General features: G+C 41.1%; 1 protein-coding gene across 1 annotated transcript in view; it reads right to left on the bottom strand.

Annotated features, from left to right (window-relative positions):
- The window catches only part of ALK (ALK receptor tyrosine kinase), a 322686-nt gene that overhangs the window by 49890 nt on the left and 257941 nt on the right, over positions 1–14855 (bottom strand). Inside the window, 3 exon segments of the mRNA XM_037405275.1 lie at positions 192–335; positions 1800–1894; positions 12795–12964. Of these exon segments, the coding sequence (XP_037261172.1) occupies positions 192–335; positions 1800–1894; positions 12795–12964 (409 nt within the window).

Below are 14855 nucleotides of genomic sequence, written 5' to 3'. Positions count from 1 at the left end.
TTAACAGCTAAAGGTAATTCCTTTCTAGAGCTTGTTTTGTTTGTAAGGGACTTGGCAAAAGCTCTGAACAAAGGCTTTGGTAAAAAAAATAATAATAAAGGAATCATACTGCATTTAGCCTCATCTCACTGAAATCTGTACTAGCTGGAAATCTCTGCTGTCTGAAAATGCTTCTCAGACCAGATAATTACCTGCTGGACCAGAAATGGGGGCAGTGTTGAGCTGGAGATTTCCCAGAAGCTTTTGTTCCCATCCAAACTTCTTCTGGACACCTCTACTGGTGAGCAAATTGCTTGAGTCTGGAGTGGTACCTCGAGGTGTCTTCTCTCCACTGACTAGAAAACAAGAAGTCAGAGACAGGTTTATCACTGAGGGTGGCTGAGTCAGTATGTAATCCAAAACTGAAGCTAAAATTAAGGGCTGCACACTTCTCTGCTGAGAATAAGAGCCTGCAGCCACAGGATATAACACTATTCAAAAGAAAGGGCAGATTGACTTTCCATTGCTGTTAAGGGAGCAGTGACAAAAGGAAAATAAGCAGGAATGAGTGGTGGAACAAAACAGCAAGTGAATGAAGGCACAAAGCAGAAATATTTTATTATTTTTTTATTATATATAATAAATAAATTAAAAATATTTTATTAAATTAAATAATAATTTAGCAACTGTTTGGAAGTTTATCTTTTAGCCAGTAAAAGTATGTGCAATCTTTTTTAATTACAGCCTAATTTTAAGATCTCTTTAGAATATTGGAACCTGAGGTACATTGAAGTTATGCACAGAAAGGGGTGCATAACTACACAAGGGGTATTACTGCGTAAACGAAAAGCTTCATACCCCAGCCAATGCAAATAAACATAACACAAAGCAGATGAAACATTCCGACTGCTGTCGGATGAGGAAGTGGCTTAGAGATTTTCAGTCTGAACCAAGCGACAGAGGTTGTAGCTTCAAGCTTAAGAGATGAAAGAATACACTGAAGTTCTACTGCTAACACAAGGTAGAAGTTCCGCATGTTCAGAGCAGCAATCCTCTAGTCCTCATGCAAGTTGCTGGTCTGAGGTATAGAGTGAGATAGATCATCGAACACATTTACAAATTAAGCAACTCACTATGCATGAGATTATGAAGGATGAGCCAGACACAAATGTTCAATAACAATCTAACTGCGGTGGAATCTGGCAGCAGAGGTATAGACTGGGCATATTCTAGAGGCCAGTCAATCACAAAGTCTGGATCAGAATTCAAATTTTTCCCAGGAGTAGAAGAGAGTGAAGATCCTAGTTTCTGATTCAGACTTAAATGCATGTCAGTCCAAATAACATAATCTTGTCCTAATTTTCTGGAGTGATGTGCCCAATGTTATGGCAAAGTTAGTGTCAGTCACAGGATGCCTGTCTTTTCCTAGCCAGAGTCCCACTGTCATTCATTTTGATAACTGTCACACAGCCCACCAGGTCATGTGGAACTCTATAATCACAGACTGGCTTCTGCATCTGCCTGGGTGGATAGGTGATGCTTCTGCCTCAGCTGGAAGCCGATTCTCCCACACCATATGTCTCACAACCCATTTACTGCCAAATTCGGGACCCATTCACTGGTCAGCTCCACTAATAAGGTGTGCATCTGAAAGGCCTCCTCCATCGAAGCACAGTTATTTCTGAAACACACCTTTAAATTTCAAAAGTCTTTTGAAGATAACAACCCTGAATCCCTTCCCCACAGTTTCAACCCCTTTCCAAATTTCAATTACGTGGCAAATAAAAGACAAGTCACTTGCAGACAGAAGGAAAACTTACTTGTTAAATAACAGTCCAGACTAAGAGAGACATTGTCAAAAGCAATAATGGCATCAGATCCTTCTTCCCATGAAGCGACGATCTGAAACCAAAACCTGCACAGATGGGAAGAATAGGGATAAAATTCCGTTAAAGGGATGAAACTCGGAGCTCCTTGCAATTAAAGCAGTTTTAGAATGCGGGAGGAAGCTTCCCCCCCCCCCCACCCACCCCCTATAAAAAAATGTTAAATTGACAGAGTGATCCTAAGAGGGAAGTTGTACACGAATATGGGTAGACAGAAAAAGCAACGCAGCCTCTGGTGCTTCCAGAGGCATATGTGCAAATCTGCATGTGGAGGTGTGTGTGGTGTATCAGGACAGAAAATAAAGTCCCCTGGCTTCTGGCACACAAAAAATCAGACACCTAAACAATTTTATTCTCACAAGTGATTTACACCCTAAAGTGTTAAGAAAAATAAGTAGGCTGGGGCTCCCAAAGTCACCTGGAGTTTCTAAAAGGAGCTGGCAATCAAAGGCTGAAACTAATTTAGAAAGTACTTGGTGCTGATCCACTCCCTAGGAAGCAAAGGGTATCTAACAGACCTGGCAGTCACAAAAGAGAGGAAATGACACGGGGTAGTCCATAGGAAGAGCAGAACTCATTATCTCCTTGTGGAAGCTGAGCAGGTTTGCCTTAAATCACTGCCACACTCTCAGCTGGCTTTTGCCAGGAAGTTCTGCTACTCCTACATTACCAGAAAAAAGATCCCTGTAAATTCACCCTCAGTGATATTACCAGTTAACAGGAAGAGCAGAAATAACCCATAACCAAATACTTCAAATCTGATAGTATATTGACTGCGCATTCATTTAGGGCGCTCACGGACTTAGATTTTCTCTTAGCTTAGCAAGTTCACGTTCTCCCAGTGCATATCTGCCACGTAATGTCGTAATACTCTGCTTAGGGAGGAGGACAATTTCTAAAAGCAGCCGAGCATGGCCCAGAAGTCAGATACAATGCTGAGAGGTTGCATCAAGACTATAAAAACATGAAACTATTATATGCTGTAAGAACAAGCTGCAAGAGAATATGTAATATTATTTAAACCTCATTCTCTTGCATCTTGATGTTTTACACCAGCAGAAGTTAAGCCATTCATGGGTCTCTTTCATGGAGATCTATTGCTGATGGTTCCTGCTCTGTCTTTTAGATCTGTTTAGCCAGAATGTGGATTCTTGCAGGTGTTCCAGTTTAGATGAGAAACTGATAACAAAACAAAGTATTATTGAGGAGCAGCCCTATTTATTTTGAAAGGCTGTAGAAATTCTGTCCTTTTACTGCAGCAAGAATCTAAACACCAGCAGAATATTTTTATTCCCACAGACTCTAGTTCTTTACCTTTAGTACTGGGTCTCAGCTTTTTTGTCTGCTACCAGTACTCTTACATTAGTCTTGTTGCCTCCTACAGTTTTTAAAATCCACCTCTCCTTAGCAAACCATCACAAAACAAAATTCAAGTGAAGCTTCTCTGCTCGTATGTGTATCTACTTGGGATAGCATGTTCCTGTGCTTTGAGTGAGGGTTTTGTCTGAGCCTCCTGCCTCTGTCAACACATGTAACCAGCTTCCATGTTGTTCTCAAACACAGTGCAGCTTTCACCACCAGAGATGACAGTGAGGCTTGGCATAAGCTAAAACAGATCCCAGGGATAAACGTGCCTTTTGAGGATATCTGGATTGAAGCGTCTGAAGCAACTGGTGTTCTTGCTAAGCTACAGAGGGGGACGCAGTCAGGAAAGCTGACCCAACCAAAAGAAAAACTTCAAACAGGAAAAACCTCCTGGAAACCCCTGAAAGGCGCAAAGGGTTTAGAACAGAACACAGTCTGTTCACAACACAAAAGAGCTGATGTAGCTACTGCGTTCCTCCTTTATTTCTGGTAAAGCAAAGCAGTGATGCTTCAATACTGAAATGTCTCACCCTTTGGAGACATGCACTGGACATATGGAGAGACTTTTCTAAAATGGACTTTTTATGTTCTAAAGAAATGAGCAGCTGCTATGAAAAAGCAAGTGATTGACACAAAGAACAGTGGATATGGTGAGGGAAGAGTATCCCTAGCATCAAAGGAAACTCCAAAGAGCAAAACATGATTTTTCTTGCTAAATGATCCGTCTTTATCAGCTCAAAATGTGGCAGCTCCATCCAAACAAATCTGAAGGTCACCGAATATGTGTCACACAAAGTGTATTTTTTGCCTTCGCAATCCCTGCAAAGCGCAACTGCAGCCTGGCATTGCCAGAAGCCTCACGGTTCTTAGCTGGTATACCTGAAACCCACTGTGGGAATGTCGAAGAGGAGAACTGGAAGGAACAGAAAATCCTTGGATATTAAACTGGCTTGCAACAACATCAGCTGTCCTCCCCCTGCCTCCTCCCCCTCTTTGCTCCACAGCTGACATCCCACAACACTTCAAATGAAATTACAAGCTCTAGCATAAACATAAGCTGTTCAATTTCAGGCATGCCATGTGAGTTTTAAACAAAAGCTGTTGGACAAAGTCAGTTCTGATCTACTTTTTCCTGCAAGTTACTGTGCCAGCAGCAGAGATGACCGACCTGTATGTGAAACAGGTCCTGAACCACTGCAGGTCATAGTCTGGTACATTACGGAGCACCAGCACCTACCTTGGGCTGAAAACTACAGGCTGCAGCTCAGCAGCAGCTTCTCCCTCCTTGTTGTGCACTGCTGCAACCTCCAGGAAGAGGTCAAGTGGAACCAGATTCAGCTCCACATCTTTCAGTTGGCTGTGTCTGAAAATCAATGGCCTGCACAGAGTGAGCCTTGGTGCTGCATTGAAGGGACCACTGGAACGGGGTCTCTGATGCATTTGATCTTTGGCCTGTTTCCTGGGGGTGTGCACTAAATGCCGCTTAGACATGTGGACATTTTGATGTGTATGTTTGTGTGATGCTAATGAATTACAAAGACAATAAGCAGTATTTCCACATCAGCTTTCCCCTCTATTTCTGCAGACTTTAGCTCAGCTATCTGTCTCTTCTTTTTTGCATAACAGAAGAGACAGACACTTCTGCAAAGACTACTATGTACCTTCTTTATGCCTGCAGGCAACTAAATACTTCTGAATATAGGTTCAGGTAATTTTCCTTGGCAGAACCTAGGCTTCAGGGCCCAAGGTGTTATCCCTTGGTGCGCCGTTCATGTCATGCCTCTTCAGACAATAAAGGGTTGTTATGATAATTACCAAATGTTCAGCCCCTAAGAACAGGAAGGCATGATGCAAACCACTATTTCCATCACTGAAGGGAGTGCCGTCTAACATGCCAATATAAGAATGCAATAGGTTGGGTTTTGCTTTTATTACAGTTCGTTCCAGCCAAGAGACAGCCTCGCTGATTTCACCTGCAGGAGCACTGGGACCTGAAGACTTGAGAAGTTTCCTGAACTTCAGTAGGGATGAAAAAAATGACAGAAATGGCTCCAAAATACAAAAATCATGTGAATGTTAAACACTGTTAGGACCATCAGTGCTGCTCTGGTTGCCTATCAATCTAATTTTTTTTTTCTAACATGAATGCAGTTTCAGTACAAGCCTTCTCTTGAGACCAGCATTTCTGCAACAAATAGTTCATCTTTTTCTCTTTTCCAGTTTAATGCCACTATTAATTTAGAAATGTGATGTCTTTCAAATTCCAATGAAACAAGATCATCAGTTAACCAACATTTCAATCATTAGCTTTGGTGGGTTTAGCTTAACGGGCTAATTAAGGGAAATTTAATCAAAACTGAAGATGGAAATGTCACACATCAGTGAAACGAAAAAACCCCCACAGACAATCTTGTTCCCTTGCCCCCTCCTTTTATTTCTTTCTGTTTGATCCCTGAAATCAATGAAACAACTTCCTTTGACTTTGGTGGAAGCTGATACTGAAACACCAGAAGCGTCTGTTATTGCAGTGACTCAGTGTAATGCTGGAGGTGACAACGTGTCATGGATATTTTTGCACAGATCAAAGAGGGGTATACTGACTGCGCACACAGTACTTCAACTGGCACCTACCCAGCACAGATACTGGTCCACAGCAGCGTGTAGATAAATTCGCTGCAAACACAGACATAGCCATGAAAGAGTATTCCTGAAGGCAATTATACAGGAGCAGGAAGATCAGTGCTGGCAAGCTTGTTTGTCATGACTTTGTTGCTTAAAATCTCCCAGCAACTTCCCCACATGGAATCCAAATCCTCATCAGATAAGTCTGTGTGTGTAAGCTACGCTTCTTCAAAGAAATGAAAATACGGCTGCTACAGAAGTCTTTAACGGCTTGGATATTAGAAAAATCATTACTTGAGAACTGGCGGAAATTACTTATCTGTCCTACTTGACTGCTTTGCCCTACTTGGCCCCAGGAGCACAGCTAGAAAAAGTTCCTTAGATGTGTGACAATTGGGAAGCACAAGTAACATCCTGCAGAGTTGAGTGTCAGCTGAGCTGTAAATGCAACTCATACAAAGGCTTTTTGTTTAAAACAAACAAACAAACAAAACACAACCCTGTTTGAGGCAGATGGGAAATGCTGTACCAGGTGGACAAAAACCAAAAAACCTAATTCAAATCTCCCCGTTGGGGAATATCAGCTGGGCTGTCTGAAAGATATAAGTTTTACATAAATTCAAAAACCACTCAAGGGTGACTACTGATCAAATATTTCAGAGTGGCAGATAAGAAATGGCACCAAAGACATAACAAACAAGCTTCTTTTGGTTTGTTTCTTTGGCCAAACCTGTGAAACCTGAATCCAGAGGAACAGTTCCTTGAAAGGTAGGACCAAGCACATTTCAACTCGGTTAAATCTGACAGAAACAGGGCAAAACCTCTGGGCTGCAATCTTCCCCATTCCTCAGGATCTTTGGGTTTATTTCAGTGTGGTCAGCATTTGAGCTTCATCACATCACCCTGGCTTTTCTGTTCAGTTGGGTTTTTTTGGTTACTTACCATTTTCTTGATCCTAACAGAAGACTGGTTCCCCCCCAAAAAAATATCTGGGTTTATTTACAGAGGGAAATACTTAGCTACAAATATGAAAAATACATCTATAGTTATGTTAGTATTGCCTCCACGAGGACAAACTATTGTGCTTACATCTTAAGTCTTCATTGCACAGAAGTGTTAGCTTTTGGATATCTTATATCCTCTTCTGTTCAGAGGGAAATAAAACCCATTCTCCTTGAACTGAAGACCTCAGAAAGTTGATTCTGGGCAAATTCTGCAGCTCCCTCCCTTCAGTAACAATTCTGAATGCCACCTAAATATTGTCTCTGGCTTATACGGATACTTCAGGTTTCCATTAGCCAGACTTAGGCAGCTGTCTACATGCCATTATTTTAGAAAGGCTCATAATCATTTTTTTTTTCTTTTTATCATAAAGATAGGGATTATTAACCAAGATTGAACGTTAATCTCCTCTGTACTCAAACCCCCATGCAGTGACACGATCACAGCATGCCTGTACGTACAGATCCCATTTCATAACTTGTAATGTTTTGCCTCTGATGAAACTGATTTCTCTCTCTACCTAGCTAAAATAATTACGGCTGAACCTGCTTGAGACCGAGGCACTTACGGAACAGTGAAGTTTCAGGTCACTAACCCTTATTACATTCAGGCTCCCATTAATGTCTCTGTTACAAATGATGCATTGTTAGCTCACTTCACAAAGGAATACTTACTATTTGGGATAAAAGACATACTTAGGTGGAATGAGATTATTTAGAGAAATATAAGCATGTTAACCAAACTCAGTTACAGTGACAGAATTGCCGTGCAGGAAGTTACTTAATAGCTAGTAATAAAGGCTGAGATTCAATGGTGTTATTAAAGGCAACCATGCAGAATATATACACGTACAGAATCTGCCACAGGTACTCTGTACACACAGTCACCAAAACCCCCTTTTTCAGATGCACAGAACAGCCACCAGCAGAATAACTATTTCAGAAGGAGGACAGCAGCAGACAAAGTTAATGCTACTTTGCAGAAAAGCAGCGATATGGGCATTAAAGTCTCACTCTGTTCTTATCAAAGTAATGTGGGACCACATCAGAGCAACACAGGCTAGGCTTGTTGGACGGATATAAGAAGAAAGAATAAAGAGATCTGAGCGTAGATTTGACCAATTAATATATATGTGGTAATGTGTAGGGAGACATATGTCTAGCTTGTATGGAGAGTCCCTGTTTCTTCACAGCAGAATGGGAAGAAAGGTCAGGAATAACAGGAGAAAAACAGGCCTCTGGGTATAAAATGTTGCTGAGAACTTTTCTTTTCTTTTTCTTCCTTGATGGGAAACCTAATGCCCAGAAACTTATTAGAAAGAAAACCTGCAAGAGGTATGAGGGAGAGACAGAGCAATGCAAGAAGAAATTATTAGACAGGAAGAGTGTTTAGCCACAGTGGTACGGCAGAGTCGTATGAGACAACTTCTTTTTACTACTCTCTTTTCTGCAGCCATGAGTGAGAGGGTCCCCAGCTGCTCTGGCTGCCACTGAGATCAGAGCTGCTGAAGGAGCCAGACAGACCAAAGGATCTCACTCCCGAGGACTCAAAGGGAATCCCACTTTGATATGTAGACGAAAAACTGATGAGCACCAGTGTAGTTCATAAAAATCTAGCAAGCCAGCAAGACTGGCATAGGTAAAGAAGCCAGTTTAAAGAAAGAAATTACAGTCATCTGGACGTGAACGTTGACTTGTTGCAACAGAATATCATCTGAGGTAACTTAGATCTGTAGACTTTTTTGCTTTCTTCCTCAGGAAGGTGACATCCATACCTAGGCTTCCAGGCAAGTCACATTTTTCTCTTCCAACATAACAAAATCCCTCATTCTGTGTTCAGGAGATGGTGATCAGCAAGAAAACTATTTTGAAGCTCTCTGAGCACAACTGGGTGAAAATTGGTTTTTATTTTATGAATGTGCTGCACTGCTAAAAGGACACAGGGCCTTGTCTTGCTGTCAGTGACAAGGCAGTGCCCCTACTTAGGACCGAAAATGTAGTTTTTAGAGACCTCAAGCAAACTTCTCCTTTCGCTCCTCCTTCCCCCATCCGGCCAGTATTACTTAAGACTGGCTACAAATTTAGACTTTGTAATGCTAAAAAACTTAACTTAAGAAGATAGGAAGCCAAGGAAACCTTTCTAACCAGTAGATACATTTAATTCCTTTTCTATTTCTATGCAACATTCTTCTGTCAGAAGATTGTACTGAGGTTAGACAGGTTGCTATTAACACTTGCCATTTTTACCACCTTCCCCTTACAGAAGTTACAGTGAAATCTTTAAAGAAAAGGACAGGTTTAGTAAAGAATACAGGCCTTAAAAGACCACGGCTGGGCTGGGCTGGCTCACGTGGAGCCCACTTCAGGAACTCCAGCCAGCTGGTAGAGGGACCCACAGAACATTTAGCCGTTCCACACGGCTGGCCTCAACTTCACCAAGGGAGCAGAAATCAAGAGAATTCAAGTTTGTTTCTTAAAGCATTATTTTTTTCAGCCAGGCTTCAACCTATTAGAGTTAATCCTTTTCCACCTTTTCCACTGCATAGCAAAAAAGGTGGGTTGGTGATAATAAGCGTCAGCCTACAGCAAGCTCCAGAGAATCACTTTGTTACATGTGCTTGTATTTTATCCATGTGATATACCTTAACCATACTGTTAAACTAACAGAAGATCTAATTATTAGCTACACAAATCACTCATCTCCAATTACATCAGGCTTTTATTTGCTCTTGCTGTCACATTCCCATGACTAGATCATTAATAAATTTAAACTCACATTTACTTACTAACTAAAAACCAATGCATAAAATAAGCGAGGCCAAGCTACCAACTACAACAGAGCTTTTAAGGCTGTTTCCTATGTGCATTTCCGTGAAGTTCAAAAAGAACAATCCTCAACAGGCTTATCACTTATCATTGGAACACAAATAGTAATTTTCCATCAAATATAACAATTTTACAATAACGTGGTTTGCTACACTACTCTCAAACCAATTATTTTAGCACTGCATTCATGAGTAAATTCCGATAAGTAAAAATGACCGATTCTCTAGGTTTCGCTAATCTGTGCAAATTGTCAGATTTGCAGGTAACACGTCCTTCAGGGAGGGGCAGGTGGCTCCATGGGGGCCAAACGAAGCACCGCAAGGATTGTTAGTTCATAGGGAGTGTATTTAAGTGGCAAGTTAAAACACAGCACCTCCGGATCCGGAGACTTTGTCTTTTGCCTCTGATAGGCAATCTGTTCTTCCAACAGTTCAAGAAGCTCTGGCCTACAATCGGCTCCTTTAATTGTAGCTGCTTTGATGGCGTACCCTTCAGCGGGCTCTCTGCCCTTCCTCCTCCACACACGGAAGATAGTGAGCATTTGGAATTGGGTTACAGCTCTGTTAACCCACATACCTTAGGAGCTGACTCTCCAGACTGTTTGGCCAACACTTTCCAGAACAAGGAAGGATGGCTAACTTTGGGAGGATGTAAAAGCCAGGGCTTCATCCTCTAAGTTCACACAGAAAAGGTAAGACCTCACACAGGGTGAAATTGCAACTGGATGCTTTCCTAAGGATCAAATGGAAGGAAAGAAGACGATCCTCTCCTCATCGTACTCTAGGAAATTTAGCATGTGTCCAGGGCTGCCCAGGCTAACGCAGTGCTAGAGATCTAACGTCCCTCAGTCCAATTTACTTTCTTTGTCATACTCCTCCCTACTTTCTGTTCCTGCCAATTCACCTGAAATGTTCTAGCTGTGATTTTCTGCCCAAATATAATTTCTCCCAACAGCTTGAGGGATATCAAACATTTAAGAAATGCCTGTTTCTAAAGATAGAGCTGATCTAATTTCTTGGAAGTCTTCCTAATGATTCTTTGAAGTGCTATAAGCCAAACATGGAAATTATGCCTAAGCAGCTTTTGAACAAGCATGCTTTTGAGCAGTTTTAGAGCATATTATCTGATTATTAATAATGCTTTCCATTCAGCTTCCCAATCACAATGGCATGTGCTCTAATTCTGTGTGGAACTGGTACACTGGTGTGCTTTATTCAAGAGCTTTACTTCTCGGAGGTGATTTGAAGTTTCAGCTCCTCCTGTAGGAATATCTGCAGTATCATGCTTCTATCACAGACCCTCACAGCTACTGACACAGGAACCAATTAGAAAAAGACAGGCACAGCAAGCTTTCAGCAGCACCAGCACTGCGTTCACGTCAATTAAATACTTCTTACACTTCAATAAAAGCGTCATTTATCATCTCCAAAGTATAGATACTGCAGTCTCCCCAGTACCATTTCCATGTACACTTCTATAGAACTCCTTCCCAATTTGTATATATAGGTTTTGAGATGGTGAGAAAGATGCCTGAAGCATTTCCAAGTCTCATAGGAGACTTCTTCCTTCCCAGGAAGGATTGATTTCAACTAAATCAATCTTAGGAAAAAAAATTAAAAAATCATTAAAATAGCGCACTTTCTGTAAATAAATGACAAAAACTTTTCAAGAGACACTAAAACTTCCAAGCTTTCCTTGCTCATGTCTTAACCTCCAACAAAGTCCCTTCCCTCAGTGAAGCCTGTTGCCTTTCTCTGCAAGTAATGGGGAAGTAAGGGTGTCAGCACCTTACACAGAATAGGCAGCACCGTACTACCAGTTGAATCTGTGATTCCACATGAACCACCGCTAGCCTGGCTCCTAAGATCAAAGTATTCTCTGCCCGACTGCACAACCAGAGACAATTTGAAGGAAAGCAGTAGTATAAGAATACAGAATAATTCAGGTACAAAACATTCCCCTGGCAATGTAAAAAAATAAATCACACAAATAATAATGGCAAAATATACCATTCTTCAAAGGAAACAGAGCTGAAGGGAATGAAGCAACCAGGTATTTTTACAAATGGTGCTTCAGCAGCAACTGCACAATAAGCTTAATGCTGATATTTTTTACATCTTTGATGCACACGTATTAATTATACATTCAGGACCAAAGCGTTGGCAGTGTCCTTGTTGTATTTCAGCCTACGTGCATCCCCAAGAGCCAGCAAGATAAAAGACATATTCATATAATGTTTGTTCAAATTTCTTATGAGGCAAACTATCCCTTAATGAAATCCATTTTTTGTAGGGCACAGATTTCCAAAAAGACAAAGGGCACCAGTACTCATGGCACAGATCGTAGCTGCATCTTACACCCTGAGGGCCAGGGCAGCAGGAGGTGAAGTACGCCTGTGTCTTCTCTGCAGACAGCATAAACCAGCGCGCACACAAAAAGTAAACAATGAACAAGAGCATTCCCTTAAAGCTAACTTGTAAGAAACAGCTAAAACAACACTCTAAATAAGCATATGGTACCAGATTAAGCATATGCTACCAGATAAACCTTTCATGCCTAAAGCCAGAATAGTTATAACTGAGACAGCCCCTTATTAAGCTGAGCCTCCTGCTACAGCTAACACAAAGGTGTTCAGACGCATCCTTGTCTGATTTTGCAGCACGTTCTTCTCCCATCTTTTTCATCCTCAGATCTAGACACATTGAACTCCGGGGAATCTGATACCCAGAAAAAAAAAATCAGCTATGAAGCTCACATCCAATTTTAGCAAACCACATAAGAGGATCAAATATGCTACATAAAATAGTATGTGAGGAGAATGATTATTTCCAGTCAAGAAAATAGAGACAGAAATTTAAGCACCTTGCTGTAGACTACCCATTGACCCAGCCTGTGAACCAAGACCACCACTCAGGAGTTCCAAACCTGTGTGCTTTGCTCTAACTATTCAGTTATTCTCATTCCCCGCCTCTAACAGAAGATATCTCCCGGGGACCAAGCATTTCCTCTCCCTGAGGGAACAACTTCCAGCAGCGATGCTGGCCATCTTCATTGTTAGGTAGCTAGTGATGAAATGACTGATCACCATAAAGAAGAATGACGAGGAGACTCATACCTATCCAGTATATCTGGGAGAGGTAAGATCATCCACTGCCATATTCCCAAACCTTTGTTGCTATCTGTATGCCAGAACATCCGGGTCTGCTCCTTTCCCGTCTTGTTCTCAACCAGCACCAGGGATATATTTCCCAGCAAGACACCATGGATGAGCCATGACATTCGTAGCTAGAAGAAAGAGAACATATGAGATTAAACATCACAAACATTATCCAAAAGTTAACAACATTCCCAACTCTTCTTTCATTTCTTTGTTTTCTAATCACCAAAAAGGTGATTCTCCCTCTTTTATGCTCATATAATCCCTTCAGAAAACTCCACAGATATGGAAGTCTGCAATAATTAGTATATGCTATTTAATCGTGGAACTACTGGCCTTTCTTTTTGGTAAAGTTGAGTCCAAAACATCTGTTTTGGCTTTCACATATGTGCCTGTAATTTAAAAGGGATAAGCTAATATCTCTACTATCTGCAGTACAAAGATAACACTCCCCTCAGAAGCCACCTAAGAGATTCAAGTTAAGACTAACAACTTTTTTACTTTTTATATTCCAGCAGCAGCAAAACCACAAGGAGAATAGCTGCAATAAGCAGGCATCACTAGTAATCATAACCTCATTCCCCAGACACTCTTTTAAAAAATCAGTTTTCCTTAGCTCTTTCCAAGTTTCTATAGACTCCAATTAAAGTTCAGCAATAATTAGGTTTTTTATTAATTAAAATACCTTAGAGAACCGGGTTTCTAACATTTTTGTCACATTTAATGTAATTGCGTCCATTTCCATGTATTTATTCCCATATGTAAATTTATTTCATGTAGTTTTCTCATTTTATGACTTTCTCTCCCTGGTCATATGAAAATAAAAACAAATCCTTCCACATCAAGCTAGTGTCAGAATCTCTATTATATGAATACAGTCTTCTAATTTTCTTGGGAAGAAGAAGAAGAGCTAGCTCTTTGTTGATAAAGAGCATAAGTAAAATAGACATTATCACATGCAGGAGCTGAGTCTCACATCAATAACCAGTAGAGGTGAGAATGCTGAAGCAATGGGTTTATTAAAGCCGCATTAATGATGGATGTTTTGGACACAAGAAAGTGTTCAGCACAGTATCTAGCATCCATGCATGTTAAAAAAAAGCCCTCTGTTTTTTAACATTTCAAAGCCAACAACTAAATTAGGAGGCTAGGAATTAAATTTATATTTTACACAGGAACACCTGATAACATTACTTACTTTCTTGCTTTGATAGCACAGAATATTCATATCCATTTCTCAGCCTAAAACACAACTGCAAGATTGTAGAGATACACCTATCTCATGGTGTAAGTCTGTCATGGCAGCGAAGTCAGATTTAGGGGTTGAAAGGACAGAAATGTTTCTATTATTCCTAGCTTATATTGTTCACAATTTTGTAGTGGGTGAAACAAAATTGTAGATGAGCTTTATATTAATTACCAGTACTGAATTTAGGTAAACAGTGCAGTTCACCTGCCTGTCTCCAAAGCTACAAAGAAATCAGTGACTTTGACTACACTGCAAAACTATGACAGAGGCTGAGAAAACTAGATGTGGTTCTTCTCTCTCTCTGTCCAAAAATCACTGCGCTTGCCTGGAATTGCTCCTGGGTCTGTTGTACTGCTAGTGTATATGACACAAGCATCGGTAAGAGGTACAAATCGATATGCAAGTATGGGTTTGTGAATCCATTTGGTTACATTATTGTGACCAGACATTCAAGACTGATGTGTGAGGTTTTGAGTGGTTCAAGCAAACCACCACAGGGGCCTTCCAGACCACAGAACTTCTGGGGACGAGCTGCTGCTTAAGTCTGACTACCAGCTCACCTTCACCTCAAGTTTGGGAAGGGACTTGTGGCGTCTCACGTCCAGTTCCATAATGTCAGACAGTGGAAACCACAGGATGAATCATGAGGACTTTCACCTTGCAGACATCAGAGAGAAAAAGCAGAGCTGAGCAGGACTGCCAGGAACCGCTTCAGATACCACACAAAGTGATGGCCAGGGAGGCAGCAGAGGAGGGCCCAGTTCATACGA

The sequence above is a fragment of the Falco rusticolus genome, chromosome 12 (assembly GCF_015220075.1).
Source record: "Falco rusticolus isolate bFalRus1 chromosome 12, bFalRus1.pri, whole genome shotgun sequence".
Lineage (NCBI taxonomy): Eukaryota > Metazoa > Chordata > Aves > Falconiformes > Falconidae > Falco > Falco rusticolus.
Note: the sequence above shows the minus strand (reverse complement) of the source record. Positions and strands in the feature narration are given on the sequence as shown.